Source organism: Oncorhynchus kisutch, linkage group LG19 (assembly GCF_002021735.2).
Source record: "Oncorhynchus kisutch isolate 150728-3 linkage group LG19, Okis_V2, whole genome shotgun sequence".
In the NCBI taxonomy this organism is placed as follows: Eukaryota; Metazoa; Chordata; class Actinopteri; order Salmoniformes; family Salmonidae; genus Oncorhynchus; species Oncorhynchus kisutch.
In genome coordinates this window covers 60,532,758-60,551,650 of record NC_034192.2, presented here as the reverse complement: position 1 = coordinate 60,551,650, position 18,893 = coordinate 60,532,758, and the positions used below count along the sequence as shown (strand labels likewise).

Here is an 18,893-nt window from a genome sequence, read left to right as displayed (position 1 = left end):
CCTACCATGGTCGGTTGTGGCACAGCCCGGGATATGAACCCAGGACCGTAGTAACGCCTCTAGCACTACTGCATGCAATGCAGTGCCTTAGACTTCTGCCCCACTCAGTAGCTCCCTACACTGAGCTTTTTATAAACGTTTCAACACCTCTGACTCAATCTTAAGGGAGTTTTGCATTATAGGATAGGGAGCATAACTTACATGACCTGTCAATAGGACACGGTGGGACTGAGACTGACACACAAGGGAGACTGACTATCTACAGGCTGTATGATTCAGATAGGATTTTTATACATCTAGTATCCACAAAACTGGAGAGAGAAATCTGTTGTGTTTTGACATGACTTGATTAGTAGCCAGTCAGTATGGTGGTACAGAGGCTCTGACAGTCCTGTCAGTATGGTGGTACAGAGGCTCTGACAGTCCTGTCAGTATGGTGGTACAGAGGCTCTGACAGTCCTGTCAGTAGGGTGGTACAGAGGCTCTGACAGTCCTGTCAGTAGGGTGGTACAGAGGCTCTGACTGTCCTGTCAGTAGGGTGGTACAGAGGCTCTGACTGTCCTGTCAGTAGGGTGGTACAGAGGCTCTGACAGTCCTGTCAGTAGGGTGGTACAGAGGCTCTGACAGTCCTGTCAGTAGGGTGGTACAGAGGCTCTGACAGTCCTGTCAGTAGGGTGGTACAGAGGCTCTGACAGTCCTGTCAGTAGGGTGGTACAGAGGCTCTGACAGTCCTGTCAGTAGGGTGGTACAGAGGCTCTGACAGTCCTGTCAGTAGGGTGGTACAGAGGCTCTGACTGTCCTGTCAGTAGGGTGGTACAGAGGCTCTGACTGTCCTGTCAGTAGGGTGGTACAGAGGCTCTGACTGTCCTGTCAGTAGGGTGGTACAGAGGCTCTGACTGTCCTGTCAGTAGGGTGGTACAGAGGCTCTGACTGTCCTGTCAGTAGGGTGGTACAGAGGCTCTGACTGTCCTGTCAGTAGGGTGGTACAGAGGCTCTGACTGTCCTGTCCTGTCAGTAGGGTGGTACAGAGGCTCTGACAGTCCTCTGTTGTTTTACTATTGTTTATCTCTCTTCTTTGATCTATCTTAATTTCATATTTGTCTAGAAATGTATTGTTTTGGAGGTGCTATATAAATCAAGTTTGATTTGATCTCCAGCCTGGTGCAGGAACAGGACAGCTTCCTCAGGAGAACCAAGAGTTAACCAGCCAGCTACAGCGTCTAGAGAGCTCCTTCAGTATCTTTGCTGAGGCGTCCAACCCCAACCAGCTCCTAGCCCACCTGGGACGCATGGCCGTCGAGTTCCACCACCTCTCCTCCAAGGTCCAGAAGAACGAGCAGAGGACCTCCCTCCTACAGGTAACTGACAGGGGAAAGGGGCAGATTGGGAGAAAGCCAGGCAGGTAGACAAATGGCTAGGCAGGCAGAGAAATTAACAGGTTGTGTCCACACCGGTATATTTTGAAAACTAGAAATTCAGCATGTCACCTGTATGTCATTCCCGATGCTGAACCAAATGATGTTGCAAAACCATACTCTTCCTGGGGTCCAAATAGGAATATGCACAATATAATAAAAAATACAATACATATACCTTTTTAAATGTCACGTGACAGTCCCTGTCGTTTAGTGAAGTGTTCTTTTAAGCTGGTTTCAATGCTAACTTGAGTTACCTGGAGTGGCAGAGTTCCATGTCGTCATGGCTCTATTTAATACTCTGTTTCCCAGCCTCTGTACAGGACCATCTGGCTGCATGGCTTGGTATTGATGAGTGTCCCGGAACAGTGTACCAACTGCTTGAACGGACAGTTTGGTTCCTTCGACATCTCGCACAAAGACCAACAGTGATGCAGGCTATCTCTCCTCAACTTTGAGCCCAGAGAGCTTGACATGCATGCAACTGACATTCGCCCTACATTTACATCTCAGTGCTGATCTGTTCTGGACCGACTGTAATTTTCCTATGTCCTTCTTTGCCGCACATGACCACACAACTGGGCAGTAGTGTAGGTGAAACTACACATGACCACACAACTGGGCAGTAGTCTAGGTGAAACTACACATGACCACACAACTGGGCAGTAGTCTAGGTGTCTTGTAGATGACAAGAAGTCAGTAATGCCTTATCATGGACAGACTATGAGAAACAAGATTATCTGGTCTGATGAAACCAAGGTCCTTGGCCTGAATGCCAAGCGTCTCATCTGGAGGAAACCTGGCACTATCCCTACAGTGAAGCATGGTGGTGGCAGCATCATGCCGTGGGGATGTTTCTCAGCAGCAGGGACTAGGAGACTAGTCCGGATCGAGGGAAAGATGAACAGAGAAAAGTACAGAGATGCTTGATAAAAACCTGCTCCAGAGCTCAGACTGGGGCGAAGGTTCACCTTCCAACAGGACAACGACCCTATGCACACAGCCAAGACAATGCAGGTGTGGCTACAGGACAAGTCTCTTAATGTCTATGAGTGGACCATCCAGACCCCGGACTTGAACCCAATCAAACATCTCTGGAGAGACCTGAAACTGCTGTGCAGCGATGCTCCTCACCCAACCTGACAGAGCTTGAGGATCTGCAGAGAAGAATGGGAGAAACTTCTCAAATATAGGTGTGCCAAGCTTGAGTCTGCCTGTCCCTCCCGCTGAAAAACATCCCCACAGGATGATACTGCCGCCACCATGTACAACGTGGAAGAAGTCAAGGGGTCAGAATACTTTCAGATGGCGCTGTAATAGGATTTCCATGTCCTCTGCTGCTTATTATGACCGGGAGGACTGGAACGCTACCAAACTCAGACCGTCAGTCTCTTAAGCAGTTCGCTCTGTTTGAGGTAATCCTTGAATCACTGCGGTTATGGTCACAAATGAGACATTCCTGTCCGAACCCCTTCTATAGCACGACATCGGGGCTGTAACGGTTCCGAACCCCTTCTATAGCACGACATCGGGGCTGTAACGGTTCAAACCCCTTTCTATAGCACGACATCGGGGCTGTAACGGTCCGAACCCCTTCTATAGTGCGACATCGGGGCAGAGAGTGAGTGACTATATGGTGCCAATATTAAAGTAATTGGCTGGAACAGTGGGGAGAAGAGAGGCCAAAGTCTCATCATCAATGTGCCCACGATGAGGATGGTGGATATGATATAATCTGATGGGGAAGGAAGTGGAGGAACCGAACAGGACTGCCTCGGTCAGGGGGAATGGTGTGTGACTTGGTACAGGCGGAGAGTACTGTCTCACTAATGTGTGTCCCTCTGTTTGTCTAGACTCTTTGTGAGCAGCTCAGACAAGAGAACAACGAGCTGAGAAAGAAGATGGAGGAAGACCTTCAGTACAGAAACGGAGACTTGGAACTACTGAGGTGAGTTGTATTTTCTGTGGATTCAGTTGGACTTCTTGCTCCCCAGGGGAGAGGAGGCGTTTGAGTTTATTATTGTGAATTTAAACTGAATGTTGACTTGGCTGTTTTCTGCTCCCACGTGAAGTTTAGGACTTTGTTTGAGTTTAAATAAAGGCAATAAACAGGTGTTATTCGGTAAACAGTGAGTGGGCTTTTCTTTTTAACGATGATTCTCTGTCCAGCGACTACAGAGCTTCAAGTCAAGTGACAGTTGGTCAAAGTCTATCGTTTTTGATGATTCAGGAATTGCCCTAATATTCTCCCTACCTCAGTGGGGTCTTCCTAGAGGATGTCCTGGGGCTCTGCCAAGCTGCACATTACTCTACTAAACACTGGGATATATATTCTAGATGTCTCTAACTGCCCAGTAACACTAACCTGTTTTCACTGTCTGGTCACTGCAGACAGGAGAACCTGAAGCTGAAAGAGCTGGTAACGGGAGCAGGAGAGACCGCGGCAGAGAGCGAGGGGCAGCCAGAAGCCAAAGAAGACGTGGTGAAAGAGGAAACTGCCAGCGTTAGATCCAAGATGGAGGTCAGCACACCACAGAAGGTATGGAAATCCTGTGGCAGAATGGATGGAAGGGCACCTGTCTTCTTCAGATTATTAAAAGCTGAGAGAGAGAGAGAGAGAGGTTACAGTAAATCCTGTACTTTCCATATTGGGTGTTGTCAGTATGAGTCAGACCATTGCCAGGCATCACAGTAGTGGAGTAGTTTACATGTTTACTTCATCCTCACGTACTGTACAGTAGGAGGATGTGACTGACTTCCCCATTTTCATATCACTTTGTAGTACTTCCAAGTACTACTGTACTGTTGGTGTGTGATATTTCTCACATTGTCTCATTGGTCCGTGTAGAATATAGCGACTTCCCAGGTCTTTCTTGCAAAAAAAAAATTTAAAAAAAAAATATATTTTTTTGTTTTATTCAAGACATGTATAAATGGTGATCTGTAGTAGGAGTGGGCTCTGTGAAGGATGTTTCATAGCCCTGTCCTGTTGCAGAGTGGGCTCTGTGAAGGATGTTTCATAGCCCTGTCCTGTTGCAGAGTGGGCTCTGAAGGATGTTTCATAGCCCTGTCCTGTTGCAGAGTGGGCTCTGTGAAGGATGTTTCATAGCCCTGTCCTGTTGCAGAGTGGGCTCTGTGAAGGATGTTTCATAGCCCTGTCCTGTTGCAGAGTGGGCTCTGTGAAGGATGTTTCATAGCCCAGTCCTGTTGCAGAGTGGGCTCTGTGAAGGATGTTTCATAGCCCTGTCCTGTTGCAGAGTGGGCTCTGTGAAGGATGTTTCATAGCCCTGTCCTGTTGCAGAGTGGGCTCTGTGAAGGATGTTTCATAGCCCTGTCCTGTTGCAGAGTGGGCTCTGTGAAGGATGTTTCATAGCCCAGTCCTGTTGCAGAGTGGGCTCTGTGAAGGATGTTTCATAGCCCAGTCCTGTTGCAGAGTGGGCTCTGTGAAGGATGTTTCATAGCCCTGTCCTGTTGCAGAGTGGGCTCTGTGAAGGATGTTTCATAGCCCTGTCCTGTTGCAGAGTGGGCTCTGTGAAGGATGTTTCATAGCCCTGTCCTGTTGCAGAGTGGGCTCTGTGAAGGATGTTTCATAGCCCTGTCCTGTTGCAGAGTGGGCTCTGTGAAGGATGTTTCATAGCCCAGTCCTGTTGCAGAGTGGGCTCTGTGAATGATGTTTCATAGCCCTGTCCTGTTGCAGAGTGGGCTCTGTGAATGATGTTTCATAGCCCTGTCCTGTTGCAGAGTGGGCTCTGTGAATGATGTTTCATAGCCCAGTCCTGTTGCAGAGTGGGCTCTGTGAAGGATGTTTCATAGCCCAGTCCTGTTGCAGAGTGGGCTCTGAATGATGTTTCATAGCCCTGTCCTGTTGCAGAGTGGGCTCTGTGAAGGATGTTTCATAGCCCTGTCCTGTTGCAGAGTGGGCTCTGTGAAGGATGTTTCATAGCCCTGTCCTGTTGCAGAGTGGGCTCTGTGAAGGATGTTTCATAGCCCTGTCCTGTTGCAGAGTGGGCTCTGTGAAGGATGTTTCATAGCCCTGTCCTGTTGCAGAGTGGGCTCTGTGAAGGATGTTTCATAGCCCAGTCCTGTTGCAGAGTGGGCTCTGTGAATGATGTTTCATAGCCCTGTCCTGTTGCAGAGTGGGCTCTGTGAATGATGTTTCATAGCCCTGTCCTGTTGCAGAGTGGGCTCTGTGAAGGATGTTTCATAGCCCAGTCCTGTTGCAGAGTGGGCTCTGTGAAGGATGTTTCATAGCCCAGTCCTGTTGCAGAGTGGGCTCTGTGAATGATGTTTCATAGCCCAGTCCTGTTGCAGAGTGGGCTCTGTGAATGATGTTTCATAGCCCTGTCCTGTTGCAGAGTGGGCTCTGTGAAGGATGTTTCATAGCCCAGTCCTGTTGCAGAGTGGGCTCTGTGAAGGATGTTTCATAGCCCTGTCCTGTTGCAGAGTGGGCTCTGTGAATGATGTTTCATAGCCCTGTCCTGTTGCAGAGTGGGCTCTGTGAAGGATGTTTCATAGCCCAGTCCTGTTGCAGAGTGGGCTCTGTGAAGGATGTTTCATAGCCCAGTCCTGTTGCAGAGTGGGCTCTGTGAAGGATGTTTCATAGCCCTGTCCTGTTGCAGAGTGGGCTCTGTGAAGGATGTTTCATAGCCCTGTCCTGTTGCAGAGTGGGCTCTGTGAAGGATGTTTCATAGCCCTGTCCTGTTGCAGAGTGGGCTCTGTGAAGGATGTTTCATAGCCCTGTCCTGTTGCAGAGTGGGCTCTGTGAAGGATGTTTCATAGCCCTGTCCTGTTGCAGAGTGGGCTCTGTGAAGGATGTTTCATAGCCCTGTCCTGTTGCAGAGTGGGCTCTGTGAAGGATGTTTCATAGCCCTGTCCTGTTGCAGAGTGGGCTCTGTGAAGGATGTTTAAAAGAAATGTATTGAAAAATGCATCATCGTAATGTGACCAGTGATCATTTGCATTTTGAAAGTCTTACATCAAATTGTATTTGTCACATACGCCGAATGCAACAGTTGTAGACCTTAGAGTGAAATGCTGAATACAACAGGTGTAGGTAGATCTTACAGTGAAATGCTGAATACAACAGGTGTAGGTAGACCTTACAGTGAAATGCTGAATACAACAGGTGTAGGTAGATCTTACAGTGAAATGCTGAATACAACAGGTGTAGTAGACCTTACAGTGAAATGCTGAATACAACAGGTGTAGTAGACCTTACAGTGAAATGCTGAATACAACAGGTGTAGTAGACCTTACAGTGAAATGCTGAATACAACAGGTGTAGGTAGACCTCACAGTGAAATGCTTACTTACAAGCCCTTAACCAACAATGCAGTTTTAAATAACAGTAGTAAGCAGTAAATAACAATAGCGGGGCTATATACAGGGGGTACCGGTACAGAGTCAATGTGGAGGCTATATACAGGGGGTACAGAGTCAATGTGGAGGCTATATACAGGGGGTACCGGTACAGAGTCAATGTGGAGGCTATATACAGGGGGTACCGGTACAGAGTCAATGTGGAGGCTATATACAGGGGGGTACCGGTACAGAGTCAATGTGGAAGCTATATACAGGGGGTACCGGTACAGAGTCAATGTGGAGGCTATATACAGGGGGTACCGGTACAGAGTCAATGTGGAGGCTATATACAGGGGGTACCGGTACAGAGTCAATGTGGAGGCTATATACAGGGGGTACCGGTACAGAGTCAATGTGGAAGCTATATACAGGGGGTACCGGTACAGAGTCAATGTGGAGGCTATATACAGGGGGTACCGGTACAGAGTCAATGTGGAGGCTATATACAGGGGGTACCGGTACAGAGTCAATGTGGAGGCTATATACAGGGGGTACCGGTACAGAGTCAATGTGGAGGCTATATACAGGGGGGTACCGGTACAGAGTCAATGTGGAAATTATATACAGGGGGTACCGGTACAGAGTCAATGTGGAGGTTATATACAGGGGGTACCGGTACAGAGTCAATGTGGAGGTTATATACAGGGGGTACCGGTACAGAGTCAATGTGGAGGTTATATACAGGGGGCACCAGTACAGAGTCTGTGTGTGGGCACTGGTGTCAAGGTAATTGAGGTAATATGTACATATAGGTAGTTATTAAAGTGTCTATGCATAGATAATAACAGAGTAGCAGCAGTGTAAAAGAGAGAGGGTGGGGCGGAGGCAATGCAAATAGTCTTCGTTGCCATTTTAATAGGTGTTCAGGAGTCTTATGTCTTGGTGGGAGAAGCTGTTTAGAAGCCTCTTGGACCTAGACTTGGTGCTCCGGTACCGCTTGCCTTGCGGTAGCAGAGAGAACAGTCTATTACTTTGGGTGGCTGGAGTCTTTGACAATTTTTTGGGGCCTTCCTCTGACACCGCCTGGTATAGAGGTCCTGGATGGCAGGAAGCTTGGCCCCGGGGATGTACTGGGCCTTCCTCTGACACCGCCTGGTATAGACGTCCTGGATGGCAGGAAGCTTGGCCCCGGGGATGTACTGGGCCTTCCTCTGACACCGCCTGGTATAGACGTCCTGACTGGGCCGTCTCTTGACAATGTGATTGCTGACATGAAAAAGTAAAACATTTTGGGAATGTATCAACAAGGTGACAAACCAAAAATAGTTTGAGTGCATTATTCCTTTTTAAAAATCGTCATTTTTTATATCCCTGTCCTACAGCAGAATGGGAATACCACAGAGAAGGAGAAAGCCCCAGCCAAGCCCTGTGACCCAGAGGCATACGAGAAGAAGATCAAGCTTCTAGAGAAGCAGAGGAAAGATGTGAGTCCCTCTCAACATTACATCAGCTGTCCTCTTTCCACGTGGAAAGGTCTTTGTGAGAGAAAAAAAAAACATTTCTAGATGCAGATCAAATAACACCCTATTCTCTTTATAGTGCACTACTTTTCACCAGGGTCCATACATAGTAGTGCACTATATAGGAAATAAGGTGCCATTTTGAAACGCACACTTGCTTAGGTGTCCTGTTTCGTTGTTGGGAAGTCTGTGAAAAATGTATAAATGACGTATTGGTTTCAGTCATATTTCCGTTGTGGTGATGATGATGATGATGATGATAACAGGTACTGGAAGTGAACAAGCAGTGGGATGTCCAGTGGAACTCGATGAAGTCACAGTTTGAACAGAAGGTTCGTTATCTCACACACACACACACACACACACACACACGGAATACAGAAGAGATGATCTAAAAACACTCATAGTAACTTGATGTAAATCACATTAGTAACCTGAGGTACAGTCTTGCTTACGCATAGTAACCTGAGGTAGTCTTGCTTACGCATAGTAACCCGAGGTACAGTCTTGTTTACTATGCAGTGTTTACACATATTAACCCGAGGCACAGTCTCGTTTACACACAGTGACCCGAGGCACAGTCTCGTTTACACACAGTGACCCGAGGCACAGTCTCGTTTACTCTGCAGTGTTTACACATCGTTCGTAAAGTTTTCAGACCCCTTGACTTATTATTAATTTGTTTGTTTGTATTTGAATCTACACACGCTATCCCATAATGACAAAGCAAAAACAGGTTGTTGTTTTGGGGGGGGGGGGGGGGGCAAATGTATAAACAGAAACCTTAAGTTTTCAGACCTTTTTCTATGAGACTCGAAATTGAGCTCAGGTTGCATCTTTTTTTCCCATTGATAATCCTTGAGATGTTTCTACAACTTCAAGTCCACCTGTGGTAAATTCAATTGAGTACAGCTGGCACACATGTCATGAGCATGAAAGGGAATTGGTTATTATTGGAACGGCGCATACAAGAGACTAGAGGCTGTTGCTTCAATTCAACTGACTTTATTAAAACAAGGGACAGCAGGTTCTTTTAGATCGGTAAGGCTACTTTATTAAAACAAGGGACAGCAGGTTCTTTTAGCTCGGTAAGGCTACTTTATTAAAACAAGGGACAGCAGGTTCTTTTAGATCGGTAAGGCTGGAAAAAGTTTGTATCATATGAAACGGTACTACGGTATTCTAAAATGTTTGGTATCATGACGTTTTGGTGCTGTGATATTACCGTGGTACCAGTATACCATGTAACACTAGTTATAACTAACTTAAAGCAGGTACAGCCTTAGTGTTCACAGTAAACGCGACCCTGGAAGTTGCACAGAATTTTCACAGCGTTCAAGTTTGCACTTAGTTGACCTGAAATTTGCTCAGTGACAACAACACTGAGGGGAAATTACCGTAGAATCTAAACCCCCCAAACCGCTCAACATATATTGTCTGTGGGTCTATACACTAACACAGCCCTGTGTAACTGCATAGGCCTGCTCTAACACAGCCCTGTGTAACTGCATAGACCTGCTCTAACACAGCCCTGTGTAACTGCATAGACCTGCTCTAACACAGCCCTGTGTAACTGCATAGACCTGCTCTAACACAGCCCTGTGTAACTGCATAGACCTGCTCTAACACAGCCCTGTGTAACTGCATAGACCTGCTCTAACACAGTTACTTTCTCTGCTACTCCAATCATCTCTATATAGAATGTTGACCTGTTTGTCTCATTGAAAAGACACCAATACCCCCTGTTTTAAAACTGTCTGAAAAAAACATCAGATCACAGACCTGCGTCAGCGGCTGGCGGACTCCCAGAAGGCCGTGCAGGAGCTGGAGGCGGAGCGAGAACAGAGGCAGCGGGATTACGATAAGAAGCTGCTGCTCGCCAAGTCCAAGATTGAGAACGTACAGGTGAGAACAGACAGAAACCTAGTACAGACCCAACCATGTCCTCAAGACGTATACAAACCCAACAACATTTTTGCTGTGTGTGTGTGTGTGTGTGTGTGCGGTCCTCACTGCTGGGAACACATGTGTGTCAGTGTGGAAGAGAACTGCTCCAGCCCACTCAGCCACGGTCCATTGAGTGTCTCACCTGTCTGTTTGTCACAATGACTGTATATGAATGGACTCAATAGTGCATTTGAAGCCAAGGAAGTCATAGATTTATGTAGACATAACATGCACAGATTAAGCTACTCCAGGAAGTGACGTTGTAGGCTAGCTCAGTGCTACCCACTCTCATTGATTATCTCAAGTTGAGGGCCGAGCGAGGTATTGCTAGGCTACCAGTAGCAACTGAATTATCCTTGTAACTTCTGTGTGCAGTTATTTTATTATATATAATAATAATAATAATAATAATAATAATAATAATAATAATAATAATAATAATAATAATAATAATAAATAAAAAATATGATTCTCTCAAGATTGACCACGAATAGCTGTTTTCCCATTCACTATAATGGGGATTCTGTTTTCTGAAAACTATGCCTACAGTACCATGGGAAGCCTGGAAGTTCATGGCTTCAATGAGAAGTGACAGTCACTCTCCCCTGGTCTATCAGCATCATTTGTAAAACGACTAGCTCCAGTGGTTCTGTCCTTTCATGAATCAGGCTGTTGTTCGTTATCACTTTTGGTTTATAGAATAGCCAATGTACTGTCCCCTGGTCTGGCCTTGCAGGACATCGAATTTCAGCTTCCAGCGATCTGGGATGCTGGCCTTCTAGGCAGAGCTGCAAAGAAAAAACTATATCTTAGACTGGCCAATAAAAAGAAAATGTTAAGATGGGCAAAAGAGCACTGGACAGAGGAACTGTGCCTAGGAGGCCAGCATCCCGGAGTCGCCTCTTCACTGTTGACGTTGAGACTGGACAGAGGAACTGCCTAGAAGGCCAGCATCCCGGAGTCGCCTCTTCACTGTTGATGTTGAGACTGGACAGAGGAACTGCCTAGAAGGCCAGCATCCCGGAGTCGCCTCTTCACTGTTGATGTTGAGACTGGTGTTTTGCGGGTACTATTTAATGAAGCTGCCAGTTGAGGACTTGTGAGACGTCGGTTTCTCAAACTAGACACTCTAATGTACTTGTCCTCTTGCTCAGTTGTGCACCGGGGCCTCCCACTCCTCTTTCTAATCTGGTTAGGGCCAGTTTGCGCTGTTCTGTGAAGGGAGTAGTACACAGCATTGTACGAGATCTAGAATTTCTTGGCAATTTATCACATGAAATTGCCTTCATTTCTCAGAACAAGAATAGACTGACGAGTTTTAGAAGAAAGTTATTTGTTTCTGGCCATTTTGATCCTGTAATCAAATAAACATTTATTTGATTTGATCCACACATGCTGATGCTCCACATACTCAACTAGTCTAAAGAAGGCCAGTTTAATTGCTTCTTTAATCAGAACAACAGTTTTCAGCTGTGCTAACATAATGGCAAAATGGTTTTCTAATGATCAATTAGCCTTTTACAATGATAAACTTGGATTAGTTGACACAACGTGCCATTGGAACACAGGAGTGATGGTTGCTGATAATGGGCCTCTGTACATCTATGTAGATATTCTGTAAAAAAGCTGCCGTTTCCAGCTACAATAGTCAGCGTAGCGTAGCCTAGTGGTTAGAGCATTGGACTAGTAACCGGAAGGTTGCGAGTTCAAACCCCCGAGCTGACAAGGTACAAATCTGTCGTTCTGCCCCTGAACAGGCAGTTAACCCACTGTTCCCAGGCCATCATTGAAAATAAGAATGTGTTCTTAACTGACTTGCCTGGTTAAATAAAGGTAAAAAATAAAAATAAATTGTTGATCCATCCTCATTTTTCTCCAATAACAGCCATTTAAACTCAGGACTGTTTTTAAAGTCACCATTGGCCTCTTGGTGAAATCCCTGAGCGGTTTCCTTCCTCTCCGGCAACTGAGTTAGGAAGGACACCTGTATCTTTGTAGTGACTGGGAGTATTGATACACTATCCAAAGTGTAATAAATTCACCTCAAAGGGATGTTCAATGTCTCATTTTTTATTTGTCCCTGTCTACCAATAGGAGCCCTTCTTAGCAAGACATTAGAAAACCTCCCTGGTCTTTGTGGTTGAATCACAACTTGACTGAAAACCATTTGCAATTATCTGTATTTGTGGGGTACAGAGATGAGGTAGTCGGTAGAAAAATCATGTTAAATACTATTATTTGCTTAAGTTATTAAGTTATTATTATGTAACTTAAGCACACAACTTATTTAGGCTTTTCATAACAAATGTGTTGAATACATTTCAGCTTTTCATATTTCATTTAATTTGTTTAAAAAATAATTCCACTTAGACATGATTGTGTGTGTGTGTGTGTGAGTGAGTAGGCCAGTGACAACAATCTAAATGTACTATATTTTAAATTCAGGCTGAAACAAGTCAAAAGGTGTGAATACTTCCTGAAGACGGTGTAGATACAGGTTAAAGTGACTTGGTAAAATCAGGATCGATAATAAACGGTAGCATAAGCGTGGGTGTTGTGCATTATGTGTGGGTAAAGTCCAGTGAGTGTACATAGAGCCGTTGCATGAGAGACCGTGCAAATAGTCCGTGTAGGCATTTGACTAACTGTTCAGCAGTCTTATGGCTTGGGGGATAGAAGCTGTTCAGGAGCCTTTTGGTCCCAGACTTGGCTCTCCGGTAACGCTTGCCGTGCGGTAGCAGAGCGAACTGGGATGCACGCACTACCCTCTAACTCCTTATGATTGGATGCCAAGCGGTTGGCATACCAAGCAGTGATGTAGCAAGTCAATATGCTCTCAATGTGCAGCTGTAGAACATGTTTTGAGGATCTAAGGGCCCGTGCCAAATCTGTTCAGCCTCCTGCTGGGGAAGAGGCGTCGTCGTGCCCATCTTAACCACGGTGTTGTGTTCGGACCATGATAGGTCCTTAGTGATGTGGATACCGAGGAACTTCACTTTCGACCCGCTCCACTACAGCCCCGTTGATGGGGATGTGCTCCACCCTCCGTTTCCTGTAGTCCACGATCAGCTTCTTTTTGTCTTGCTGACGTTGAGAGATGGTCAACAGACAGGTTTGAGGAAGGGAAAGGAGAAGAGGGGGAGAGTGGGACAAAGGGGTGAAAGGAGGGAGGGAAGAGGAGGTAGCGGGAGAGAGACAAAGGAGAAAAACGTCAACCCTCTTGACACAGCTTTTCACATTGACTGAAAAAAAGAAGACGAGAAAAACGTCAGCTACTGTGACATTTGACCTTTTTTCAAAAACATGCCAGGATGATGTTTTCCTATGATATCATCGTTATTGATAGGTCACCATTAGGTTACCGTCAGGTGAACTTTAACCTGACAGTCTCTGACACATGGAACTTTCACATCCTTCAGTCTGGTTTTAAACTGAGCTCTGAAACAGTGGAGTTGAAGCAGGTTGTGCCAATGTTGTATGTTGTGTTTTCAGGGGGAGAAGGAGTGTCTGAACTCTGAGACCACAGAGTTAAAGCAGAAGGTTCGTTACCTGCAGGATCAGCTGCTGCCCCTCAGTAAACAGAGAGAGTACCAGGAGAAAGAGATACAACGCCTCAACAGGGTCAGTACTGTGTGTGTGTACACTCTGTGTACTGTGTGTGTGTGTTATCTAACTTACTCTCTCTCCCCCTGCCACCCTTCAGGCTCTAGAGGAGGCCTTGAATCTGCACCCTCCCCCCTCCTCCCAGCAGCCACCGGTCCAGGGCGCCAGCGGTAACCACGGTGATGGGCCTAGTAACTTGAGGAGGCAGGAGCTGCTCACCCAGATAGCAGTGTTAATGGAACAGGTCAGTCAGACACTTTCTGATCTAATTGATCCAGTTCAGTGATTGGCTATATTTCATGGACCAAATGGCATGTGTCTTTACTGACATTTCCAACCTGTCCCTGACAGAGTCTGTAATACTTACATGTTTCAAGCAGACCACCATAGTCTCTGTGCCCAAGAACGTGAAGGTAACTTGCCTAAATGACTACCGCCCCGTAGCACTCACGTCTGTAGCCATGAAATACTTTGAAAGGCAGGTCATGGCTCACAACACCATTATGTCAGAAACCCTAGACCCACTCTGCCTATAGGGAGGAGGTCAGAGACCTGGCAGTATGGGGCCAGGACAACAACCTCTCCCTCAACGTGAGCAAGACAAAGGAGCTGATCGTGGACTACAGGAAAAGGAGGCCAGAACAACTCCCCCATTCACATTGACAGGGCTGTAGTGCAGCGCCAAGACAGTCGTGAAGAGGGCACGACAACGCCTATTCCCCCTCAGGAGATTGAACAATTTGGCATGGGTCCTCAGAGCCTCAAAGTTCTACAGCTACACCATCAAGAGCATCACTGCCTGGTAGGGCAACTGCTCGGTATCTGACCGTAAGGCGCTACAGAGACTAGTGCGTACGGCTCAGTACATCACTGGGGCCAAGCTTCCTGCCATCCAGGACCTCTATACTAGGAAGGAACCTGTACCCCTGCACATTGACACAGTATCCCCTGTGTATATGCCTCATTATTGTTAGTTTATTTTGTAATTTTCTTAACCAACAATGCACTTCAAGAAATAGAGTTAAGGGCTTGTAAGTAAGCATTTCACGGTAAGGTCTACACCTGTTGTATTCACGTACCTGGTGTCCCAGGTCTTCCGAAAAAAAGTTGAACTCACCAACTTAGTATCCGAGGTAATCGTCCTGCATCTACTCTCTCAGGTGAAGATCTTTGAGGAGGACTTCAGGAAAGAGCGGAGCGACAGGGAACGAATGAACGAGGAAAAGGAGGACTTGAGGAGACAGGTGGAAAGGCTGCAGGGTCAGATGACCAACCTCACCAATCAGGTTAGGAGCTGCTTTCTGCTGTGACCTAAATGGCACCCTATTCCCTATGTAGTGCACAATGCCATGGGCCCTGGTCAAAAGTAGTGTACTGTATAGGGAAGAGGGTGCCACTTGGGACACAGACTGTTTCACAGCAGTTTGCATTGAATAGGGAGGTTCTCATCTCCTCCACCTCCCATGTGTGGGTTTTCCTGATGTGTGTTCATAAATTTGAGTTGGTTTGTTCCTCTCAGCTTCACCAGGCCCAGAATGAGTGTCAGAGAGAGAGAACAGAGAGATGCAAGCTGGAGAGACTACAGATGCAGCATCATAAACAGGTACTGTAGTCACCGGGCCTCAGTCCCTTCTCACCTCCCATTATTGACAGATTTAGCTTGGCTTCAAATGGCTGTGGTGAACCTAGTCAATTAGCACAGGTGTTATAGGCTAACCCCTCAGTCCAACAGACAGACGGGGCTTGTCTTCACATGGCTGTGGTGGTAAACCTATCAGTCTCGTTTCACCTAGCACTTAGACCCTCTTTTGAAGTAATGACAGCAATAGGATGGATTTAGATGAGTAAAAATGGCTGTGTGCTGTGCTTCCCTTCCAATCTGTTTGAGGAGCACCAACTAGGGCTGTGCTTTACAACAGTTATATCTCAAACTAGTGCAACACTCCTCTGCCTGCCTGGAAACAACCCCCTCTGTATTTCCAGACGTAGATCAACTAGATCTGTTGCATAAGATCCAAGTGACTGGGTGCTGTGCTTCCTCTACCTGCCTGCTTGCCCTGCTTTACTCTGCTCTGACCGGGGTTACCGAGGTGTGTGTCCCTGTGTTCCCTGGTAGGGCCAGCAGCAGCAGGAGAGGCGTACCTCAGACCCCTCCTCAGGCACCATGAATGGCCCTCTGAGCCCTCCCTACTGTGGTCCCTTTGTGCAGGTGGCTCCAGGAGGAGGGCTGGACGGCTGGCCAATACATCCCAGGATACCCACCAACCCAACAGTTTCTGCCGGAAGCGTAGCGCCACCGGGACGTGGCGACTTCCCACCCCTCACAACGGTAAGGGTCCGTATCACAATATATCAGCGGGGAAATAAATACGTGTTTCTTCCTAGTTCAGGTAGTCTGTCCCCATTTCGGTCCTTTTGGTTCCTAGTGAATATGGTAACCTAATCCCAAATGGACCCCTAGCCGCTACTCTTAGATCATAGCTGCTGACAGAGGAGCTTTTTTCCCCCTTGCCAGTAAGCAGCTAGTTGCTCTTTGGCGGCTTCGGCCGGGTCACTGTAAAGCACTTTGTGACAATTTTGGATTACAGTTATAGGACTTAACTTAAAGGACTATATGAATAACATGTGATTGACTGACATTGTTCTCTCTGTTCTGCTTTGATCCATCAGGGAACACCGTGGCAGCAATCGTTTCCCCAGCCCAGAGGCTCCAGGGGACCCGGAGCAGGGGAAGGATCCAGACCACCTCCAGAGAACACAGGTATGCTGACACAACTTATGGCCAATGGAAAAAGGGTTGAACATTTCTGGAAACATTTCCAAAATTCGTGGAAATTGCCATTTAGATTATAGCTTGTAATCAAAAGGTTCTATACTTCTTTTAAATTAAGGGAAATCAACACAAAACCAGACATGTCATCACTTCAAACCCTTCATTCTGGGTTGTACAATCTAATTAGTAGGGTAACACTGTCATCATAATAAAGATTCAACTTCTATTAACGGGAGTGAATCTATCATAAATACACACACATACACAGCATGTTAAAAACACAATTAGGCAAACTAAGCTAAAAAAAACATACGCTGCTGCAGCCCATTTTGGTCATTTGGGATCCCCCACTTCCAAACACGAATGATGATGTTATGCAACATGCTATAAAGGGCCACATAATGGTAACATTGTAGTGAAATAGCTTTAAAGTTACTTTTAACATGCATTATAGGCATCGATATTTGCCAGTTATTTATGCTTACTAAATATTGGTGGGTTGTGTTGTCCGTCGTCATCATAGGGGTTATGGAGAGGGGAAAACTGCTGGGGAATCATCTCACATATCTTCTGGGTGATGGGGTCAATTTCCTTGGATTGAGGCCCCCCTCGGCAGGGTAGCCTAGTGGTTAGAGCGTTGGACTAGTAACCGGAAGGTTGCAAGTTCAAACCCCCGAGCTGACAAGGTACAAATCTGTCGTTCTGCCCCTGAACAAGGCAGTTAACCCCACTGTTCCCAGGCCGTCATTGAAAATAAGAATTTGTTCTTAACTGACTTGCCTGGTTAAATAAAGGTACAATAAATATATTTATTATTTTATTATTTATTATTATTTTAAAATGGATTAAATAAACAAACATGTCCCACATTAATCTACACACAATATCCCATAATGACAAAGTGAAAACAGGTTTTTAGAAATGTGTTAATTTATTAAAAACAGATGCCTTATTTACATAAGTATTCAGACCCTTTGCTATGAGACTTGAAATTGAGCTCAGGTGCATCTTGTTTCCATTGATCATCCTTGATATTTCTACAACTTGAGCTCAGGTGCATCCTGTTTCCATTGATCATCCTTGATATTTCTACAACTTGATTCGAGTCCACCTGTAGTACATTCAATTGATTGGACATGATTTGGAAAGGCACACACCTGTCTATATAAGATCCCACAGTTGACAATGCATGTCAGAGCAAATCTGTTCCTTCTGTCGAGGAACAGATCTGGGGAAGGGTACCAAAACATTTCTGCAGCATTTAAGGTCCCCAAGAACACAGTGGCCTCCATAATTCTTAAATTGAAGAAGTTTGGAACCACCAGGGCTTTTCCAAGAGCTGGCCAAACTGAACAATCGGGGGAGAAGGGCCTTGGTCAGGGAAGTGACCAAGAACCCGATGGTCACTCTGACAGAGATCCAGAGTTCCTCTGTGGAGATGGGAGAACCTTCCAGAAGGACAACCATTTCTGCAGCACTCCACCAATCAGGCCTTAATGGTTGAGTGGCCAGACGGAAGCCACTCCTCAGTAAAAGGCACATGACAGCCCGCTTGGAGTTTGCCAAAAGGAACCTAAAGGATTCTAAGAGAATGAGAAACAAGATTCTCTGGTCTGATGATACCAAGATTGAACTACTTGGCCTGAATGCCAAGCGTCACGTCTGGAGGAAACCTGGCATCATCCATACAGTGAAGCATGGTGGTGGCTGCATCATGCTGTGGAGATGTTTTTCAGCAGCAGGGACTGGGAGACTAGTCCGGATCGAGGGAAATATGAATGGAGCAAAGTACAGAGATCCTTGAATAAAACCTGCTCCAACAGAACAACGACCCTAAGCACACAGCTAAGACAATGCAGGACTGGCTTCGGGACAAGTCTCAATGTACTTGAGTGGCCCAGCCAGAGCCTGGACCTGAACCCGATCAAAAATCTCTGGAGAGACCGGAAAATATCTGTGCAGCGACGCTTCCTATCCAACCTGACAGCATGAGAGGATCTGCAGAGAAGAATGGGAGATACTCTCCAAATACAGGTGTGCCAAGCTTGTAGCGTCATACCCAAGAAGACTCAAGTTTTTGCTTTGTCATTATGGGGTATTGGGTGTAAATTGAGGGTAAAAAAACAAACAATTTAATCAATTTTAGAATAAGGCTGGAACGTAACAAAATGTGGAAAAAGTGAAGGTGTCTGAATAAATTCCGAAAGTACTGTGTATATACTGTGGTTCTTCCTTTTAAAAAAAAAGCAGTGTACTGCAGAACAGATTGCAGGGTGCTGCATTATTCTATGGCACGTTATTGAAGTGTCAGCCATTGTTGCCAGAATTACGCAA

General features: G+C 46.1%; 1 protein-coding gene across 22 annotated transcripts in view; it reads left to right on the top strand.

The window, feature by feature from the left end:
* Nucleotides 1-18,893, top strand: part of tnip1 (TNFAIP3 interacting protein 1) — a 52,147-nt gene that overhangs the window by 30,158 nt on the left and 3,096 nt on the right. For 3 of the 22 annotated variants that reach the window (XM_031798484.1, XM_031798483.1, XM_031798477.1), the window contains 12 exons: nt 1,158-1,358; nt 3,269-3,363; nt 3,807-3,954; nt 8,099-8,200; nt 8,503-8,568; nt 10,010-10,141; nt 13,676-13,804; nt 13,887-14,030; nt 14,947-15,072; nt 15,306-15,389; nt 15,996-16,115; nt 16,457-16,547. In XM_031798484.1, the coding sequence (XP_031654344.1) occupies nt 1,158-1,358; nt 3,269-3,363; nt 3,807-3,954; nt 8,099-8,200; nt 8,503-8,568; nt 10,010-10,141; nt 13,676-13,804; nt 13,887-14,030; nt 14,947-15,072; nt 15,306-15,389; nt 15,996-16,115; nt 16,457-16,547 (1,438 nt within the window). Of the gene's footprint in view, nt 1-1,157; nt 1,359-3,268; nt 3,364-3,806; nt 3,955-8,098; nt 8,201-8,502; nt 8,569-10,009; nt 10,142-13,675; nt 13,805-13,886; nt 14,031-14,946; nt 15,073-15,305; nt 15,390-15,902; nt 16,122-16,456; nt 16,548-18,893 lie in introns of all 22 variants that reach the window. The other 19 variants (XM_031798473.1, XM_031798472.1, XM_031798467.1 and 16 more) reach the window with 7 other exon arrangements.